Here is a 15,778-nt window from a genome sequence, read left to right as displayed (position 1 = left end):
AAGAGGGGGAGGGAATCAAATTAAATAAAGTTATATGATTCTTATGAAAAGATATGTAGATGTACTTCTTTCTTTTATTTATTAATTGCATTCATATACTGCCTTTCAGCCACGCAGCCAAGGCAGGTTACGGTTTAAAACATTCCTTCATTAGGAAAAATATATTACATTAGGAAAACTACATTAGGAAGAACATTTGAATGTGTCTCTAAAGCACATTTAAGTTTGCTATAAACAGCAGTTTGCACTCGATAGTGGAAGCCGTTGATAAGACATCATGTGAACTTCAGCTGCTCTTTGTTGGTTTTCTTCATAGAGCAGTACTGTTCTTAGCTGATAGCATCATTCAGATCAGATGATGGTAAAATACTAACCCTATTCATGTGTTCAAAAGAATGCATGAAGGCATTATTGAGGAGGAGTGGGTATGCACACACTAGTCAAAACAGACAAGTGCCTACACTTGAACTCTGGTGAATCTCTGGTCATAAAGAGTGCATCTCTGAAAGGATCACTTTATGGGTGCAAGGGCACAGCTATGGCATCATAAAGAGACATTTTAGGGGATGGGCTATGGCTTAGTGGTAGAGCGCATGCTTTGCAGGCAGAACATCCAGGGTACAGTCATCGGTGGGGTTGGGAGAGACCATTCATTGAAACGCTGGAGAATCACAGCCAATCACTGAGATAGATGGTCTATTGGTCTGACTCAGTACAGTACAAGGCAGCTTTCAATGACCCTATGTAACAGGGGCACCATCTGGGAGGCAGCAAGGGGCCCCCCAAAAATTCAAGGAGGCATGACACGTCAGCACGTCGTAGAGCATGCTCAATTGACCTTGGCATGCCCTGCAGCATGCACAAGTGATGTCAGCATGCCTCACAGCTCCGGCCCCCTCATTTCCGGGGGCAAGCCAGTGCGCTTGCTATGTAAAGTGGTGCCTCTGGCAGTGGAGATAGAACTTAACCATCAGATGCATTGTTTCTTGAAGGCCTTGCCAGCATCTCTGTTGTCCATGTTCTAGTGTCCAGGCAGATAGACAAATTTCTGCCCTTATAAAGACTTTCAGGCTTGTGCAACCACAAGCCAGAGTTTCTTGAACAAAGGTTGCTTCTATTATACTCCATAGCTTGCTGTGGCAATCACCTTTGTCACACACCTAGAAGCCATCCCATCCCAGCCACTACCACGCCGCCAAATGACCCAAGTAATATGCACAAACAACGCACATACCCCAGGCCCCCTTTTCGCAGCAGTAATATAGAAATGTGTATTTGGTTTCATGTGAACGTAAGAAGAGCCTGCTGGATCAAGCCAGTGGCCCATCTAGTCCAACATCTGGTGTTCACAATGGTGAACCAGATGCTGTAGGAAACCCACAATATGCTAAACTGCTATTTTAATTGATTCATGTACTTTTTCAATTAATAAAAAGATTGGTTTACTGAGTAGCCAATTTTAATTAAGCAACAGTACCTATGGGTTCTTTCAAGTCACCCAGCTAGTTTGATTGCTGATTTATGACTCTGGTTGCAGGTTCACCTATGCAGTTCCCATCTTCTACTTCGTCGGGCTGCGGTAGCATGTCTGAGGCAGCTTGCTCAGAGAGAAGCCGCAGAAGTATGTGAATATGCCATGAGTTTAGCCAAAAATGCTGGAGACAAAGAAAATAATGGGATGAGTAAGTTTTGCTTTGCATGTTTACTTTCCTAAAGACCAAATGAAAACAGCTAATGCTGTAAACTTTTAAAGTGCATTTCCCATATTATATTTTCACCTGCATGTTGTCCGACTTCATAAAAATGATATTAATTTGTTTCATTCTAAAGTATTCTCTTTTGACAGTTTTTCTCCAATTGTAGACTATGAAAGTGCACACTTTCTACATACAGTGGCCAGATTGGATTTGCCAGCATTTTGAATTGACTTGATTCTGTGTAGCAGAGCTGGGAAAGATGTCTGCCTAAAAGCTTCAAGAACTGAGCTCAAGGCCTATTGTAAATTAGACTTGACAGGACAAGGCTAGAGGTGCCTTTGTTCTAAGTTTGCAGAAAGCTTCCCTTCCCCGCCCCCCCTTACATTCTGGTGACTAACCTTTGGCCTTCCAGATAATGATTTACTGCAGCTCCCATCATTAGACATGCTTGCTGGGATTGATGAGAGCTGGAGCACAACTTCATCTGAAGGGTCACAAGTTAGCTACCTCTGTCTTATGTCCTAAGTATGTAGTGATACAGTTTTTGATTGGGTGACCTTTTTTCTACTGTCGGCCATCAATGCTTTTTTGAGTTAGACTAATTCATGCATATGTTAATTTATGTAAACCTTTTAAAAGGATTTGAATAAGTTGCCCAAATATGGAGTACTTTATTTTATATAAATGATGAAATATGCAACAACTTTGGATGGGCAGGTGTGTTTAAACAGAATTACATGACACAATGATACATAGGTTACTTACTGGTACTTCCCTAGACTACTAACACCTTAGATTCTGCATTTTAATGCTGCAGATGTCATTGTGTTAGTTATTTGGATCATATGGAGCCATAGACTTTTTAGAAAAATCTCAAGTTGCTATTTTGATGAAAAGAATTCCTGTTAACGTAAAATGCCTTTACTATCTGTTTTGCAGATATGAATTCTTTTGCTCCAGGACTAGGCTCCCGGAGGGATATTCATGGCCGACATCAGGGAATCAATATCACAGAGACTGGACTTGAGGGAGTCCTTTTTGGAATGCTAGATCGGGAGACTGATCGGAAGCTGTGCTCTGATATTCATGATACCTTGGGACATATGCTTTCATCTTTGGCAGTAGAAAAGCTCTCGCACTGGCTGATGTTATGTAAGGATGTCCTTGCAGCATCCAGTGGTAAGTATCTGAAAATGACCATGTTTTGACGCTTGTAATTCCTTTAGAAGCTTTTTATTTAGCAGACTTTTCCATCAAGTATGCCTATGGCATTAAAGGAAGTCATGGTCCAGCCTCTACTGAAGAAAACCTTGTTAAACATCTTGGAACAACAATTGTCCAATGTCTAATATTTATCTTTTGGGTTGTTGTTGTTGTTTAGTCGTTTAGTCGTGTCCAACTCTTCATGACCCCATGGACCAGAGCATGCCAGGCACTTCTGTCTTCCACTCCCTCCCGCAGTTTGATCAAACTCATGTTAAGTACTCTTTTGGGCAGTGGCGTCACAACAGGGGGCGGAGCGCGGGTGTCTTGTCTGGGGGGGTGACAAGAAGGCACCCCACAGGGGCTCTCAGCGGCGTGAGCAGCCATTGCTCCGCTTCGGCCACATGTGGAGGAGCCTCCATTCGAGGCTGCAGTTGCAAGCAGAGGATCCCAGCGCCATCCATACAGCGCTGGAGCAGCGCCGCCGGGCCCGGCAAACCACTATGTACAGTACATGTGCGGTTTCACTATGTATTACACATGCACTGTACGTAGTGACGCTGCACATGCGCCCTACATAGCAACACCCTTCCCCGGGTGTCACGACGCCTTCGTTCGCCCCTGCTTTTGGGTACCCAGTCTTGTTAGATGCATAGGTCACGTAAGTAGTGAGGAGTACCTTTTTCCAGCTATGACTGGTGCACCAACTGCTACACCCCCACCTAACAAAATTGAACCCTTCTATTCATGCTCTAGTGATCTCCGATAAGGCTACTGGAACATGCTGTAAGGACTAGATGCACAGTAATCTAACTGAGGCCTCATCCATCTGGAATTATGTATTATTGGAAGCTTTTTTCCCCAGGCTGTAAAGGTCAGCCTTTAAAGTTTTATTTAGGTGCTGATTTGTGTTTTCACTAATACACGAGGCCCTCATAATTTCAGTGGAGCCTGAGGCATATTAGAAAGTCACTGCTACAGTGTTTTATAGGTAGCTTAGGAGGTGCTTGGTGTGTTGATAAAACTGTCTTCAGAAGATTATTTATGAGCTACTAATATGCAAATGAAAGAACTCTTGAGTCACTGATCTGTTGATCCCAGTTTCTTCTAGGAACATTTCAAATAGAAATTGGAGCCAAGAACATTTCAAATAGAAATTGGAGCCTGGCTTGGAGCCAGGCTATGAATTGGGCTATTGACATCTCCTGAATTTTGTTAGCTTGTATTAATCAGTGCTGTGGAATCATTCTAGATTCTTGCCAAATATTTTCTTGTAAATATAGTGCCCTGCCAATATTTGTATCATAGACCAAAAGAATTGTGGTGAGACTTTACATGTGTTTTAAAAGGCCCTGATATTGTCTCGCTAGATTGACTTCAAAACGCCATCTTCATCATTTTTGAGGTGTAAGCATGCATTTCTTACTATGTCTCTTTAGAGAAATACATTTTTGCCGTAAAATACCAAGATGTTTCTGGGCTTGATTGCGAAAAGAACTATAGTTCAACAAGTTTGCCACTGTCATTTCTTGCATTTGTTACCTAGTGTCAGTTTTCCCCAATGCAAGAATAAAAGGTTTGCTATTCTGATATCGGACTGAATTAAATTGATATGTCAGCTGATTTTCAGTGGGTCTACTCTAACTAAATTTAACTATTGTTCATAGGGTTTTAGTACTGTTGAACTGGTTTGGTATTTTTTCTGTAAAAAAGTCATACGGAAAGGTTTTGTTATGCTTTTTTTAAATAGCTTTTCAGTGAAAATGAAGACAATTTTATTATCTCAAGCTTCTCAGTGGATAATTTAATACTGATTCTGTTGTTTTATTGCTGGTTTCCTTTTAATGCTGCTTTACTTTGTGTTTATTATTACATATAATTACATTTTATTCTTCTTGGGAGATGTCCTGCAAGTTGCTCTACTGAAAGCTGGGATAAAAATGTTTTAAATGAATAATAGATCCTTTCTTATTTTGCAGATATGACCACTACAGCTCCTTTGGGAGGTGAAAAAGATGAAGATTCAGAGAAAAAAGATGAAATGGATGATGATATGATGTTTACTACACTGGGTGAAGAAGACAAAACAAAGCCTTCTGTAGCTCCTCGCTGGGCTACTCGAGTATTTGCTGCTGATTGCCTGTGTCGAATTATCATGCTATGTGAAAATGCAAATAAAGCCCACTTTGATCTAGCTCTTGCCCGTTCTGCCAAACTCAGAAATCCTAAAAGTAAGAGAGACTGGTATCTTTTTTTCTCTGTGTGTGTGTGTTTCTTCTCTAGAATAACTACTTAATTATAGGTAACTATAGCCCCTTATCTGATTCTACTCTAATAAAATCCTATAGGGCGGACAGTTGAAAATTCAAGGTCTCTTAATGAGCCTTATCTCTGATCAGGGATTCAGTGTTTGTGGCCCATGTTGAGGTTTCAGGTGGCTTTTTCCTGCAGATGTAGACAGGTTTGCACTCACACAGAGAGGTTAAGTGTTAACAGTCCATTGATTCTGACATTTTTATGAGCAGAGGCATTTTTTTGTCCAGTGGTCATCCTTTTCTAAGATTGGCAATTAAGAGACAGTTAGAATGACCATTAGTATGTGATAAACTATTGTGCCTTTTCATCTTGACATTGACTTGCTTTACCTTTTGCCTGTTGTTGCTGTTGAGGGGTCCTGGGGCAAGGAAAAGTCCATTCTGTCTTTGTGCTCACTCTGCTCCTGGTTGCCTTGTCAGCCAGGATGCTGCTGATATTTCCAGAGGAGGAGGAGAGTGGAAACAGCTGCTGCTAATTGACTTGCATTCCAGCCCACAGACTGAGATAGGAGGGCCAAGGAAGTGCAGACCTTTCTGAGGTTGCTGTGAAGGCATCACCACATTTTATTTTGTACTGTTGAATGTGCTCAGTAGGAGAATGTAAGTAATGTGTCATAGGGTGGCAACAGGAATTATATATTCGCTGCCCAGAGTAAGAGGCTGAGTTGCAATGCTTTTGTGTTTCAAAGTTGCTTAATACCAGTTTGGTCCTAACTGGGGGTGAGATGGAGTGATTTGGGAGTGGTTGTATTGCTGTTTATACAATACTGCATTACCCTAGCTTGGAGGTAGGTGAACGAGCTGGTTGTAAACTATACTTAACACAGGCGTATATTCTTGTAGACCAGATGTTCACTTTGTAATAAATAGTTAGGGATTAGCTGTGCATTATCTGTATGGTTGGTGGGAATGCATGAGGTTTGTTTGTATGTGGATGGTTGCTAAGAATGTATTTGAGATATGCTGCTGTGGGGGAGTGTAGGTGCAGCTTCTATCTCAGGCATTTGTGTGGTTGCTAATGCTGTTTTGTAGGGGTTTGTTGTATTTTTGTATACAATTTTAGTCTGTAATTTTTTATGTTTGAGAATTTTGTATTTGATCTTCATGTACAATGTTTTATTTTGACATTTTGTTATGCTTTACGTGATGTTTTAAGCTAGGTTGTAAACCACTTTGAGATTATTCTTATTTAAATAAATGGAAATCATTTAAATAAATAGTGGTAGGAAAACAAAGGAGTAAAAGGGAAAACCAGTTTGTAACCTGAAAGCTAAGCTGCTGTTCTGGGCATAGGCTGTGGCTACTCTTGCAAATATCTGGGAGCTTCAGTTGGTACATCATGATGACGTGGCTCCCTCCATTGGCCTAATATGTTTGGACATTGTTATATTGGTGTATTATGTATGTGTCTTGTGCATATACCCTTCTGATCTCTGATCTCTTATTTCATTTCTTCCCCTCAATGTGTAATTGAAGATATCTAGGGTGAATTAACCATTCCCTGTTATATCTGAACCAGGAAACTATACTTACCAGATTTGGATGAAACTAGGGTCTGAAACCACAGTTTGAAGTTGGTTTCAGATCATGGTTTGGTCTACGTCCAGTAAGCTTAGGTTCCTGGTTCAGAAATAATGGGAAATTATGACTAAATCACCCTAGAAGTGTTCAGTCACAGCATGACAAGAAGTGAGGCAGAGTGACACAAGGACAAAGTATGCAGACACAACCTTCATGCAGATTTTGGTTTAGTGAGCTGAGATATATATGATTGAATTGGATCTGAAATATTTTGTTCTGGCATGTTAGTATTTACCATGAAGTCTTATCAACAGGTGTTCATAATGATTGCTGACTTATATGTCCAGATTCAGAGGTGGTATGCCTCTGAATACCTTTTCCTGGGTGGCAAAAGCAAGGAGGTATAGCAGTGGGTTGCAAGCAAAGCAGTTGACTTCAGATCCTGCTTGTGGGCATTTCAGAAACACCAGATAGGCTACTATTGATAATATGGAATGCAAAAGAATTCTTAAAAAAATATGTGATACTTACTACAAAGTTAGGCATATTTAACAATTTAGATGAAAATAATGTTGGAAATTTTGATTATTGCTTTTAAAGCCTGCATATTGAAATAGGTCATTCCACTGACTCCTTGTACTGATGATTTCTTTTAGATTAAATAAAATGGTAATAGAATTATCTGCAAAAATCCTATGCGAATTAAGTTTAACATTGAGTAAATTGTGTGTGTGTGTGTGTGTGAAATGCAACAAAGGTGATGACTTTATAGATTGTTATATTTTTCATCTTTTCTCCTCCTGGCATTCTTTCAATAGATTTGTTTATGGTCTGAATTAAGCTTTTGTTTCTTGTGTGAATGAATTGCTCCGTTAATCTAAAATATCCAATGGGTGAACCTTAGAAGTGATCACATGCTCTGTTGTAAACAATAGGCACTGTGAATTTGCTAACTGCAGTTTAGATTTTCCGTAGATGCAACATTGTTATCATTTCAAATCCTATTTTAAGGAGAATAGTTCAGAATTCATGAGAGATACTGGCTCTTAAGGTGGTACTTTTGCTCATTTTTTCTGTTTTGCTTTGCTTAGACTATATCATATGTCTATATTATAATGTAGTTCTTTGGGGTGAAAGACGTGTGTAAGTTTGAACCACGAATGACTTCTGAAACAGTTTGCTTTTTCTTGTGTCTATTTTCAGATGACCTTCTAGTTCTTCACCTCTCTGATCTTATTCGCATGGCATTTATGGCTGCAACTGACCACAGCAACCAGTTGCGAATGGCTGGTCTCCAAGCACTTGAAGACATTATCAAGAAATTTGCAGCAGTTCCTGAACCAGAGTTTCCAGGCCATGTGATTCTAGAGCAGTATCAGGCTAATGTAAGCTTATCTATGTGCTTATGCCATTGCAAAAAATCAGTTGTGAAACGAGATGTATCCCAGCTAAGAATCGTCTTGCTTTTGATGGGCATGAAGAGATCCTTTTTTTCACAGGATGAAGCTCTCATACAGGTCTAGGCTCATTATATGTGAAGATTTACAGCTCCCCCTTTTAATCTTCTTAACCTACCAATTCACATTTGGAAAGTCATAAAAGTTGAGTCAGTAGCCATGGCTAGGTCAGCTTGAATGGTGATGAGCAATTGACTCCCTTTCTCCATGATTTATAATATTGCTACAATCAGCATTATCTGCCATAGCAATTGCAAAATGAAACTTGTGACTTCTTTGGAGACGCATTTGCTTCTAAAATTAGATGTCTTTTTCCACTGAAAAAAATGATTAATAGTGTCTGTCGTATAATTATGACAGTTACGAAGGTTAATTAGCTGCAAAGGTTAATTAATGCAAAGTGTCTAAATTCCTGTTACAAGAGTGGGTGTAGGGCATGGTTTCATCAATTTTCCTTTCTCACACAGGTTGGAGCTGCTTTAAGGCCAGCTTTTTCACAGGACACCCCTTCTGATATTACAGCAAAAGCTTGCCAGGTACAAAGAAAATCATGGTTGTCAGATGGAGAGAGAAATGAATACTAGCCAAAACTGGGAGGGCGCATCATATTAAGAAAGCATCTTATCTCCTTGTGAATGAAGATAGGCCTGCGCTGGCTCTTAGGACTGGCATTTTTTAAAGGTTTTGCAGTTAATAGTTAGGTTTTGCAGTTCTTCAGAGTAGAGGCAGCTTGCAGCTAGTTGCACAAGAAGGGGCGCGGAGTGCAAGAGCAGAAGACGAGGAGGAGAGGAATGGAGCGTGGAGCAGGAACAGAAAAGCAGGCAAAAAGGGGGCAGTGGGAGAGGAGGAGAGGGTGCCTGGGCCAGTCTCAGATAGTGCAATGTCTTGCACAGGGTCTGTGGAGGTGATGTGAAAGACTTGTGCCTAAGAACCTGAAGAACCACCTGCCAATCAGAATAGATAATACTGGGATTTGATGTGCAGTGATCTGACGTGGTATAAGTCATCTTCCTTTGATCTCTAGCCAGATAAGGGTTATAAACCCTTTCTTTGCCCTATATGCATTTTCTGGTAAGATCTGCTCAGGGATGCCCACCAGGGACGGGATTGTATGGAGGAGGCATACAGTTCCTTGATTTATTAGGAGAATGAGGAATCCAGTTATATAGCAAATTCATGGTCTGACTTCAAAGTTATTTTATTGTGTACAGTCATATAAAGGGCAGAAGATCCTTAAACACCACTGGATTTCCCTTTAGCTAGCAGGTAAACTGTGCTTAGGATGCACCATCTGATCAAGGAAGGAAGAGATGCTTTGGAAGTAGGCTGCTCCCATGATGTACTAGTTTGTGTCTTGCTTTCATCGAATACAATCACAAGTGTTTATGCTCCCTTGTTATTTGTCTTCAGGCTTGTCTCTCTGGTTGTCTTCTTCCTTTTCACTTCTGTTTTATATTTTGTCTGATCTTTCTGGTTTGTTTTATTTCATGTTTTTTTAATCTACAGTATCATGTTCCTTCTTGGTCCAACCATCATATTTGGTTGGACTGTTTCTCTCCTGTTCACCATTTTGTTTCTTCACACTTTCAAAAAGCATTTTAAAAACTACCAAAAAAGTTCATTCCCCCCCCCCCAGTTTATTGTTCACTTTGTGCCTATGTTTTTGGCCATTTACCCCCCCCCCCCGCCTTCATTACATGTGGTAAACTTGGTTTCTTGTTCCTCATAGTACCTAGCCAGTAGTGAATTGCAGATGGTATTATGTAATGCAGTCACATTAATGTTTGTAATTAAAAAGAACCATGAAAGTGTTGCTTAAAACAATTTGTCAGAAAATATTCCTGTGTTGAAAGTTCTTAATTTTTTCTTAAAACCTCTCTGATCAATGCAGATTTGTCTAACTCAATTGTATTGGAATTTCCCATGTTATCATTTGAACATTTTGGTCAGGTGGGCTAGGTTGAGAAATGGAAATTAGCTCTAACTCACGCTCTGGTCTTCATATTTGGGTGGAGTTTTGAGCCTAGACCAAGACTAACTGGTTCTCTGTGTGGAGGAATGCTTTCTTAAAAGGCAAGCTGGCTGTTTATATTGATTTTTAGGTGTGTAGCACCTGGATTGGAAGTGGCGTAGTAAGCGACCTTAATGATCTTCGCCGTGTTCACAACCTTCTTGTCTCTTCACTGGACAAAGTGCAAACAGGCAAGGGGTCTTCCAGCCAGCTTTACAGGGAGAGCGCTACTACTATGGAAAAACTGGCAGTACTCAAAGCTTGGGCTGAGGTAAATGTTTAAGAATAATAATAATAATAATAATAATAATAATAATAATAATAATAATAATAATAATTTATTATTTGTACCCCGCCCATCTGGCTGGGTCTCCCCAGCCACTCTAATATAAAAGCAGTTGCTTATTCTTGCTTTTCTGTGGAGTGGAATGCAATAGATGAAAAAATCAGTTGATCTGATATCTTGTTTATTACATTGTATGGAAGACATACAACTACATGTAATAACTTAACGGAGATATACTATAGGTGGGGTTGCTGCTCTTTGTAAACATTCCAATAATATTCTTCAGACTTTGAATGCAAGACAATGTATATTGAGGTTATTTTTAAAGGTTTCTAGCTGCTACTTGAAATGTCTATATAGAAGTTAACATATGAAGACATAAAGCGATCCATTTATTACATATAATTTCATTGCATATAAAAATAAAATAATGTGTGAGTTAGCATGATCCAGTATGTGAAGTGTTGAATTCAGAACTGGAAACATTCTAGCTCAGGTGTAGACTTGTTGTATGATCTTAGATAAATCCCTTATCTCATCCTTCCTTGCCTCTAAGCAAAACAGTGTCAACAAAACAGTGAACTACTTGCCAGGATGAATGGAAAACGGTTTATGAAATCAGTTTTTCTGGTAAAAAATGCTGAAACAATACTTTAACTATATGAAGTATTTCTACTGGTTTTTATATTTGCATAAGACACCTTGTTAACATGTTAATTTGTGGTATTCCCTAGAGTTGCTGACATCATCAGCCAACTTCTCTTTTTATTGTTTATAACAGGATATATTCAGTTGGAGGAATTCAATATTGCACTAAGGCAAATGTTCCACTAGCACAATCATTTCAGCTTGCCAGTTCTAGGGGTTCTTCCAACATAAACATCCCAAGCCATGGGAAGCATACAGTGGGGAGGAGTGGGGCGAAAGCCCTATTGTGCAAGCAGAAGTCCTTGCACAGGGCTTCCAGTCAGGACTCATTAGGTGAACTCAGTTCAGGGACTTTGAAACATACAAAAGTTCTCTTGATCATGACTTTTCAACATCTTGAGGATTGTTAAACCTTATGGGTTTGAGAATGGGGTTGAAAGTGTGCTGCAGAATTAATCTTTCTGACATACAATTTGGGTGACCATATTAAGAGGTGTGGGTTTTATTAGTGCAAAGAGCCTAGAATTTAAGGGAACATATATTTTAAGGATGGGTTACATTAATGACACTTAATGGCACACAGAGAAGCTTTATTTGTGTTGTCTGTATATGCTTGTAATACTTTGCATGGATCTCTATCTAAAGGTGTATGTTGTAGCTATGAAAATTAAAAAAGAAGCAGAAACTAAACCGAAGAAAGCAGTGAAGAATGATGACGATGATGACGATTATAGCACAGTAGATGAACTACCACCGGACAGTTTAATAACACTTGTGCAACCAGAGCTGCCCACTCTTAGCCGCCTCTGGTTAGCTGCACTTAAAGATTATGCTCTTTTGACTTTACCAGCAGAATTTGCAAGTCAACTTCCTCCAGACGGTAAGCTGTTAATTTAGTTTAGAGTACAGTTATTATAATAGTTTTGACATGTGGGTAGAAACTTTAAAAGACCAAGTTTAGGAAGGCTGAACAATGTCCATACCCTTGTTTTGCTATCATTTATAGGAAAAGACACAACAGCACATTCCCAATGCACAAAGCATGAGCCTAATTTCCTTAGCTCTGGAGCACTTGAGCCAGAGTTGGAAGGTTTCGCTGACCATGGTTAGGACGCTGTCTCGAGTTTGTTTTTTCATGTTTGCAGAATCAAATAGTAACATCGAATGTATGAATGAAATCAAACAGATTGTTCGTATCGTCCTACATAACCTCAAACATAGTGTTCTTCAGTAAATTTGGTTCCTGCAATAATCTCTGAAATGGAGTGATAAATGAACAATTCATGGATTTGTAATATATGAACTAGCCCACGATGCCATGTTCCTGGCAGTGGGACGGTCAGAATGATAGACTTCACTGATAGTGAGCCACCATGTGAAGAATTCTATAAGCATGTGAGTTTGGGCCTAGTTTGCAGAGGCATGTTAGCAGAAATTCTAAGATGTAGTTGATATTAGCAAAATATTTAAAATGATAATGCACTTTTTACTCAGTTCCTTTCTGCCGCCATTGTCATGCTGAAATCTAGTGTAATATTTTGCCTGACAGGTGGAGCATTTTACACTCCAGAGACAATTGATACAGCTAGACTGCATTACCGGAATTCATGGACCCCAATTCTACATGCAATTGCACTGTGGTTGAATAGTACAGGATTTAATGCTTCTGAATCAACAGAAGATGTGTCGGCAGCAATACCGAATCCACAGAAACGTGCCACATCCATTATGTTAAACCCAGCACCAGGAACACCACCATCCACCAAACCTTTGCAAGAGATAAACAAAGATCGAATGCATTTGATTTTGGGTAATACGTTGTGTTGTTGTTTCAGAATTCTGTAGTGGTGCTTTATATCATCAGGTAGCAATATTTCCTATTTTAATGGACTCTAGCTTTGTGACAGCACCAGAAACAGAAGCATTCTAGCTTTCAGAACTCGGGATGCCTAAGTGTTTGTGTTTCAGCCTGAGACTCTTGACTTGCTGATGGCTGCAGTAGTATTGTGCACAGTCATCTCATGTAAAAACAATTAAAACTAGTGTTTTATGTATGCACAGCAATATGCAATAATAGTTTTTTAAATACAGTAAACCCTTTACTAGTCACTGTTGTTCTGTTTCGTCTAAAATCTAAAATAATTTGCTTTTCAGGTGTTAGTATACAGTTTCTCTGCTCTCCACGACCAGAAGAGCCTGTTGAACATGTTACATCCTGTTTACAAGCTCTGCACACTTTATTGGATTCCCCTTGTGCTAGAACCCACATTGCTGAGGATCAGGTATTATCACTGAAGTCTATAACTGCAAACTAGGATAGTCATCTGATTATGCAGAAAGTAAAGCAGATTGCTGGAACAATAAATTAAATGAAGGTTTCATTCCATTCACGGAATGGAAAAGTTTGTGAAATTGACAAATTGATTAACATTTATGAGGAATAATTATGAGGAAAAAACAGAACCAAATTTGTACTTTCAACCTTTTATTCAATAAATGCCAGCTCGGACACACTGAAACAGGTGCAGCGGTGTGAACCTAATGAACATTTGGGCAAAAACTAATCAAGTTAGCTGAGAGAGTTAAGCATATCGGAATTAAAAATGCTTAACTTTGGCTGAATGATAATAATAATAAATAATAAAATTTTATTTATATCCCGCCCTCCCCAGCCGAAGCTGGGGTTAGAGCGGCTAACAACAGTAAAATGATAAAACATTCTAAAATCATTTCATTAATTCAAAACAGATTAATGGCAACCATTAGGCTAGAGTTCTGTGAGGATTGCCAAAGGAGGGAGTCAGGCTGTGCCCTGGCCAAAGGCCTGGTGGAACAGCTCTGTCTTGCAGGCCCTACAGAAAGATGTCAATTCCCGCAGGGCCCTAGTCTCTTGTGACAGAGCATTCCACCAGATCGGAGCCACAGCTGAAAAAGCCCTGGCTCTGGTTGAGGCCAGGTTGATGCATATGGTTGCATGCATCTGGTTTATGCATTTGGTAAGTGCTTTATTTAAAGTGGTGAATGCACAGAATACAGTGGTACCTCGGGTTACATAGGCTTCCGGTTACATACACTTCAGGTTACAGACTCTTCAAACCCAGAAATATTACCCTGGGTTAAGAACTTTGCTTCAGGATGAGAACAGAAATTGTGCTCCAGCCTTGTGGCGGCAGCAGGAGGCCCCATTAGCTAAAGTGGTGCTTCAGGTTAAGAACAGTTTCAGGTTGAGAACTGACTTCCGGAACAAATTAAGTAGGTAACCAGAGGTACCACTGTAAGTCTTTCAGATGTAGATTAAATGAGACATAAGGGATTACAGCAAAGTAGGATAGCTTTATTATTAAAGCTTATGATCATATGCAACTTTGAAAAAAACTTTTTTTCTTGCTAGCTCCTTGGTGTTGAACTTTTGAGTGTGCTGCATCGACTCCTCTTGACCTGCAATCCTCCATCAGTCCAACTGCTAGTTACTGGTGTTGTGCAGCAGATTGTAAGAGCTGCTCAAGATCATCTACAAGAAAAAAGAAACACTCTGAGTGAGATATGTTACCTTAATTTTGGGTTTCAGAAATAATGAAGTATATTAGAACAAAGTTTTGTTTGTGAAGATGGGATATTTCGAACTGTATCTTTCTTTATCCTATTTATATTCATTTTGCACACTTAACAAACCTAAACTAAGTTGAATCATTTAGTATACTTTGATGCATTTCAATAACACAAGAGAATCAAAATATTTCTATATTTCCTTACATTTGTAAAAGGAAACAGCTTTAACACTATTTCACTTGTTAATAATAATAATAATAATAATAATAATAATAATAATAATAATTTATTATTTAAACCCTGCCCATCTGGCTGGGCTTCCCCAGCCACTCTGGGCGGCTTCCAAAAGAATATTAAAATACTGTGATACATCAAACATTAAAAGCTTCCCTAAACAGGGCTGCCTTCAGAGGTCTTCTAAAAGTCTGGTAGTTGTTGTTCTCTTTGACATCTGGTGGGAGGGCATTCCACAGGGAGGGCGCCACTACCGAGAAGGCCCTCTGCCTGGTTCCCTGTAACTTGGCTTCTCGCAGTGAGGGAACCGCCAGAAGGCCCTTGGTGCTGGACCTCAGTGTCTGGGTAGAACGATGGGGGTGGAGACGCTCCTTCAGGTATACTGGACCGAGGCCGTTTAGGGCTTTAAAGGTCAGCACCAACACTTTGAATTGTGCTCGGAAACGTACTGGGAGCCAATGTAGGTCTTTCAAGACTGGTGTTATATGGTCTCGGTGGCTGCTCCCAGTCACCAGTCTGGCTGCTGCATTCTGGATTAGTTGTAGTTTCCGAGTCACCTTCAAAGGTAGCCCCACGTAGAGCGCATTGCAGTAGTCCAAGCGGGAGATAACTAGAGCATGCACCACTCTGGAGAGGCAGTCCGCAGGCAGATAGGGTCTCAGCCTGTGTACCAGATGGAGCTGCCCTGGACACACATTTAACCTGTGCCTCCATGGACAGCTGTGAGTCCAAAATGACTCCCAGGCTACGCACCTGGTCCTTCAGGGGCATAGTTACCCCATTCAGGACCAGGGTATCCTCTACACCTGCCCGCCTCCCGTCCCCCAGAAACAGTACTTCTGTCTTGTCAGGATTCA

At 40.0% G+C, this 15,778-nt stretch overlaps 1 protein-coding gene across 1 annotated transcript in view; it reads left to right on the top strand.

Moving 5' to 3' along the window:
• Positions 1 to 15,778, top strand: part of HEATR5B (HEAT repeat containing 5B) — a 50,212-nt gene that overhangs the window by 26,263 nt on the left and 8,171 nt on the right. The window contains exons 22-31 of the mRNA XM_083731987.1: positions 1,538 to 1,682; positions 2,637 to 2,876; positions 4,880 to 5,131; positions 7,940 to 8,121; positions 8,661 to 8,729; positions 10,296 to 10,475; positions 11,784 to 12,018; positions 12,688 to 12,948; positions 13,293 to 13,420; positions 14,530 to 14,674. Of these exons, the coding sequence (XP_083588113.1) occupies positions 1,538 to 1,682; positions 2,637 to 2,876; positions 4,880 to 5,131; positions 7,940 to 8,121; positions 8,661 to 8,729; positions 10,296 to 10,475; positions 11,784 to 12,018; positions 12,688 to 12,948; positions 13,293 to 13,420; positions 14,530 to 14,674 (1,837 nt within the window). The remainder of the gene's footprint in view (positions 1 to 1,537; positions 1,683 to 2,636; positions 2,877 to 4,879; positions 5,132 to 7,939; positions 8,122 to 8,660; positions 8,730 to 10,295; positions 10,476 to 11,783; positions 12,019 to 12,687; positions 12,949 to 13,292; positions 13,421 to 14,529; positions 14,675 to 15,778) is intronic.

This window comes from Podarcis gaigeae (genome assembly GCF_964106915.1).
Source record: "Podarcis gaigeae genome assembly, chromosome: 3".
Taxonomy (NCBI): Eukaryota; Metazoa; Chordata; class Lepidosauria; order Squamata; family Lacertidae; genus Podarcis; species Podarcis gaigeae.
Note: the sequence above shows the minus strand (reverse complement) of the source record. Positions and strands in the feature narration are given on the sequence as shown.